The sequence below is a fragment of the Orycteropus afer genome, unplaced genomic scaffold, assembly GCF_000298275.1.
Source record: "Orycteropus afer afer isolate SDZICR_OR568_19922 unplaced genomic scaffold, OryAfe1.0 scaffold00623, whole genome shotgun sequence".
In the NCBI taxonomy this organism is placed as follows: Eukaryota; Metazoa; Chordata; class Mammalia; order Tubulidentata; family Orycteropodidae; genus Orycteropus; species Orycteropus afer.
Window position 1 is genome coordinate 242,041 of NW_006922210.1, and position 4,938 is coordinate 246,978.

General features: G+C 44.1%; 1 protein-coding gene across 1 annotated transcript in view; it reads right to left on the reverse strand.

The window, feature by feature from the left end:
- The window catches only part of NDE1 (nudE neurodevelopment protein 1), a 70,667-nt gene that overhangs the window by 11,251 nt on the left and 54,478 nt on the right, over positions 1-4,938 (reverse strand). Inside the window, exons 4-6 of the mRNA XM_007956469.1 lie at positions 4,124-4,260; positions 2,851-3,030; positions 324-415 (exon numbers count right to left, since the gene is read on the reverse strand). Coding sequence (XP_007954660.1) covers positions 324-415; positions 2,851-3,030; positions 4,124-4,260 — 409 coding nt within the window. The remainder of the gene's footprint in view (positions 1-323; positions 416-2,850; positions 3,031-4,123; positions 4,261-4,938) is intronic.

Sequence of the window (4,938 nt, forward strand, 5' to 3'; positions counted from 1 at the left end):
AGGACGCTCATGCCTGTCACCTTACGTATGGATTTTGGAGTTGTCAGCCCCCCACAATCCCACAGGAGTCTCCAGTCTGCTGCCTGAGCTACAGATTTTGGAATCTCTAGCCCCCAAAATTGTGTGAGCCAGTCCCTTGAAGTAAATCAACCAATCTCTCTCCTCTCCCTCCCTATGTATATACACAAACACACACACGCACACACACATTCTCCTCACTAAAACTCATGAGGGCTCTCTTAAAAGGGGGAAAGAGTTGGTAAAGTTAATCCTCCCAAATATCCCAAAGGACAGGCAAGAAGCCACACTGAACCCAGTCTTACCCCTACTTTCCGCAGTAGGTCTCCCACAATGTTGAGGGCAGATATCCGGGCCGCAGGCGTGAGCGGGATCCCACCAGAGGAGTCATCCAGATCTGGGGTGTGGAAAGGGGGAACACACATAACATCAACCCACAGTTGCCATCAAGTCAGTTCTGACTCATAGTGACCCCATGTGCTGCAGAACAGAACTGTGCTCCATCAGGGTTTCAAGGCTATGGTCTTTTGGAAACAGCCAGTCAGGCCTTTCTTCCAAAGAGCCTCTGGGTGTCTGAACTGCCAACCTTTTGGTTAACAGTCAAGCACTTAACCATTGTCTTTGCAGCAGATTTTCCCAATGTAATACATTCTTTGATTTCTTGACTGCTGCTTCCAAGGATGTTTAAAAAGATTAATATGCAAAAACGAATGTTTAATGTAGTCACTGTAAGGACTTGAAAAGTTAGTCAAAATGACAAGCCACAGGGCAGGTAAGATGATGTCCTCCCTTCCCTTTGATTTTGAATGCTCACGTCTCTCATCCATTAGTTCACTGTGTTCACCACAAGTCTATTTAATAACAAACTTTTCAAGGAAAGATGTCACTTTGAGGACTAAGATGTGCCTGGCTCAAGCCACAGAATTTTCAATCACCTCATATGCATGCAAAAGCTGGATAATGAATAAGAAGACTGAAGAAGAACTGATATATTTGAATTGTGATGCTGGTGAAGAACACTGAATATACCATGGACTGGCAGAAGAATGAGCAAATCTGTCCTATAGGGAGTATGGCCAGAGTACTCTTTAGAAGTGAGGATGGCAAGACTTCATCTCATGTACTTTAGACATGTTATCAGGAGGGACTGGTCCCTGGAGAAGGACAGTATGCTCAGTCAAGTACAGGGTCAACACAGAAGCGGAGAATCTCAGGGAGATGGATTGACACAGTGGCTGCAACCATGGGCTCAAACACAGCAATGACTGACAGGCTGGCGCAGGACCAGGCAGTGTTTTGTTCTGTTGCACACGGAGTAACTGTGAGTTGGAAATGCCTTGATGGCACCTAACAATAATACCTTCTTAAACAAAATCAAAACAAGTACCCTTGAAATTCTATAAAGTTAATTAATGTTAACAGTATCTGTGATGATTTCAACATACACAGAGAGAGAACGCCACATTTATGATGGTTTTAAACCCACACAGCCTCACTACTCAAAGTGTGGTCCATGGGCCAAAAGCATCAGCATCACTTGAGCACTTGTTAGAAATACAGACTTCTCAGGCACCACCCTAGACCTACTAAACTAATGTGTATTTTAACAAGATCCCCTATTAAATTGTGTCCATAGTAACATGGGAAAAATACTCCTCTAGACTGGGATTCTGGAAATCTCACCAGTCTCCTGATCCTTAGGGGACAAGTTAAAATATAATACCCACTGCTGTTGAGGTGACCTTACAGGACAGAGGAAAACTGTCCCATAGGTTTTCCAAACCTGTTATCTTTTCAGGAACAACTGCCAGATCTTTCTCCTACAGATACTGGTGGGTTTGAACAAGCTTTTGGTTAGCAGCCAGGTACTTAATCACTACACCACCAGGGATCCTCAAGAAGTAAGGCAGTATATGGTAATATAAGGCAATACAAGCTCTGGAACCAATATGCTTGGGTTTGAACCCCAACTCTGCCATTTATTAGGTGTGTGACTGCAGACAAGCTCCTTAACCTCAGCACTGCCATTTCCTCACCCTCAAACCAAAAAATAAACCCACTACCATCGAGCCAATTCTGATTCAGAACCCTTTCAGATAGAACACTGTCCCACAAGCTTTCCAAGGCTGTAAACATTTATAAAAGCAGACTGCCTCCTCCTTCTCCTATGAAAGAGCTAGTGGGTTAGAATCACAATCTTTTGGTTAGCAGCCAAATGCTTTAACCACTGTGCCACCAGAGCTCCTTCCTTACCCTCAAAAGGGGCTGCAGAAAGGATTCAATGAGGCCATACATACGAAGCACCTTAAGCACAGTGTCTGGCAAATTCTGAGTATTTAACATTTGTCTATTGTGATTATCTGCTGTTGAGTGGCCTAATCAGAGTGTCACGAGTTAAATCAATCAGAAGAGGGGCTGAGGTGAGAAATGGAATTTCCTGGATTTGACTACACAGCACAGGTCCCCATTTAGAGGCCTAAATGTTGGAGCCAATTTCTAGATGGATGCATTGCTAGGCCCCACAAAATGCTTTTAAATTTTTTATTTGGTTTACTGACATTTTACTTTTTGGGGTTTTCATATTCAGAAGAGAGGACTTCTAGCTTCTAATGGAGACTGAAACAATCTGCTAACACTGGCCCTTGTTTCTTCTGGTTGAGGAGATGGAGGCACAGCCTCACAACCAGGATCCTTTCCAGAAGCATCTTGGTTGCTCCCTGACTGGACAGCCTACTTCAAATCATCCCTCTCACCTAAGACTAACCCTAGGTTCTCACCCTGGAAAGTTTCATGAAACAAAACATAAATCTTGCCAGTTTCCTTTCCCATTACCACGTCGAAAGGTCCCTGGTGTGTTTAAGCTGGTACTGGGTCCGCGATGAACTATGGGTGTGGATGGTATGGAGCTGGTGGCCTGGACAGCGGTGTCCGTCCTTTCAGCTTCCACTGCACTGGGCACAGGGGTCCGGGGTTTCTCCTGCTTCTGCTGCACAGCCAATTCCTGCCGCAAATCTGAGCCAGGAGAAGGGTTTAGGAAGGTCACTCTCTTTTCAGGTTAAGTCCTTTTTTTAAAAAAAGGAATTCCAACAAAGGAGTACAGATAGAATCCTAAGTATTGTTCTCCCAGCCCATCCTAAAATGCCCTCCTTGGACATAAATAATCACTGTAACATCTGGTGGATCCTTTCAATCAGTTTTCCCTACCTTTACATACATGCAGTTTGTTTATATGTACGTATGTATGTATGTATGTGTATATTTATTAAACATATAGTATGAAAAAGTTTTATTAAGCATAAATGGATCCATAGAACATCCACTGTTCTAGGCTTCCCTCTATGACTGCCCTGTTCATTTTAGCAACTGTTTAACTTTCCACAATATAAATCTGCATGAGTTATTTAACCATTTTACTGCTGATCGGCATTTAGGAATAACCATCTTTTAAAATCACAAGTTCCTTCTTTTTAATTCCCCAGCTACTGGCCACACATTAGATACCAAATTAATGTTATAAATAACTGGGGCTTTTTAAAACCTCTTATGCTCCCAACTTGTATGATTTCCTAATGTCTCATTACAGTTTGAAAGCTTGACTGCTAGAACTGCTAACCTCTAAAGAACAAATACTGATGAGGTTTTAGAGGCCCAAGACAAATGGACTGTTGTCATCAAATGACAGAAACAAGATGCTAGCTAGCAATCCTAGTAACAGAATTGTTCTCCACAATACTCTTCTGCTCACACTGAGCACAAAGCAAGTGTGTGAATTACAGACTGGGAAATCTCTCCTGAAGTGATTCTGCTGCCTGAAGGCATAACATAAATATAAGGGCATCATTTGTGAGTTCCAAAAATGCTTCTGTAAATACCCACGAGGGCCCTTACACAGTTGGGTATCACCATCCTCAGCCATGGCCCCTGGGAACCAAGGCCAGAGCTTGCTGGGCATGGTCCCATGCTCTCTGACCAGATGCCTGTGTGCAGAGCAGAGGGCTGATTTCCAACAAACCTCACACTAGCCGTGCCACGGGACAAGGTGTTCTCAGGTGGGCTGAGGCAACACTAGTGAAGAAACTAAGAACAATGACAAGCACCTCCTGACCTCTAGCTTCATCTTTTAGTCGCTGGACGGATTCTAGGAGATTCTCCTTCTCATCGAGTTCACTCTCCAGGAAGGCGTTTCTCTCAATGGCTTGATTCAAACGCTGCTCGAAGTCTTCCAGAGACATGATTGTGGCTCTGAGTAAGGGAAAAGCAAGGTTATCCTAGAGAGCCAACAGTGACATCCATCTGTTGCCTGCAGACATGGGAGGTGAGAAGACTGTGGGCTCTAGGGTCATATACCTCTGGGCACAAGTCCCAGCACTGGCAGTTCCTAGGTGCCACAGGTCTGCCTGGCAAGTTGCTAAACAACTATGGGACTCGGGTTTTCCACTTGCAAATAGGAATCATCACAGATCATGGGGTGGACAATAATGTACACAAAGAACTTAGCAATGAGCCTAGTATCTTACTCAAAAACCCACTTGTGGAGTTGATTCATAGCAACCCTAGGACAAAGAACTGCCCCATAGGATTTCTAAGGCTATGATCTTTATGGAAGCAGACTGCCACATCTTTCTCCCACAGAGCAGCTAGTATGTTCAAACTGCCAACTTTTCGGATAGCAGTCAAGCCCTTAACCTCTGTGCCACCAGACCTCCTTTAGACTTTACTAGGACTACATATATGGTCCAATCACTTGAGAGAAAAGCAGCATACACTTGTCTTCCTTTGGAAATTCACAATACAAACTGATATTCAGAAGCAGCCCCTACTTGGGTTTCCAAGGCGATATCTGTACGGAAGTAGATTGCCCAGTCTTCCTTCTGAGGAGTGGCTGGTGGGTTTGAACAGCCAGCCTTCTGGTTAGCAGTC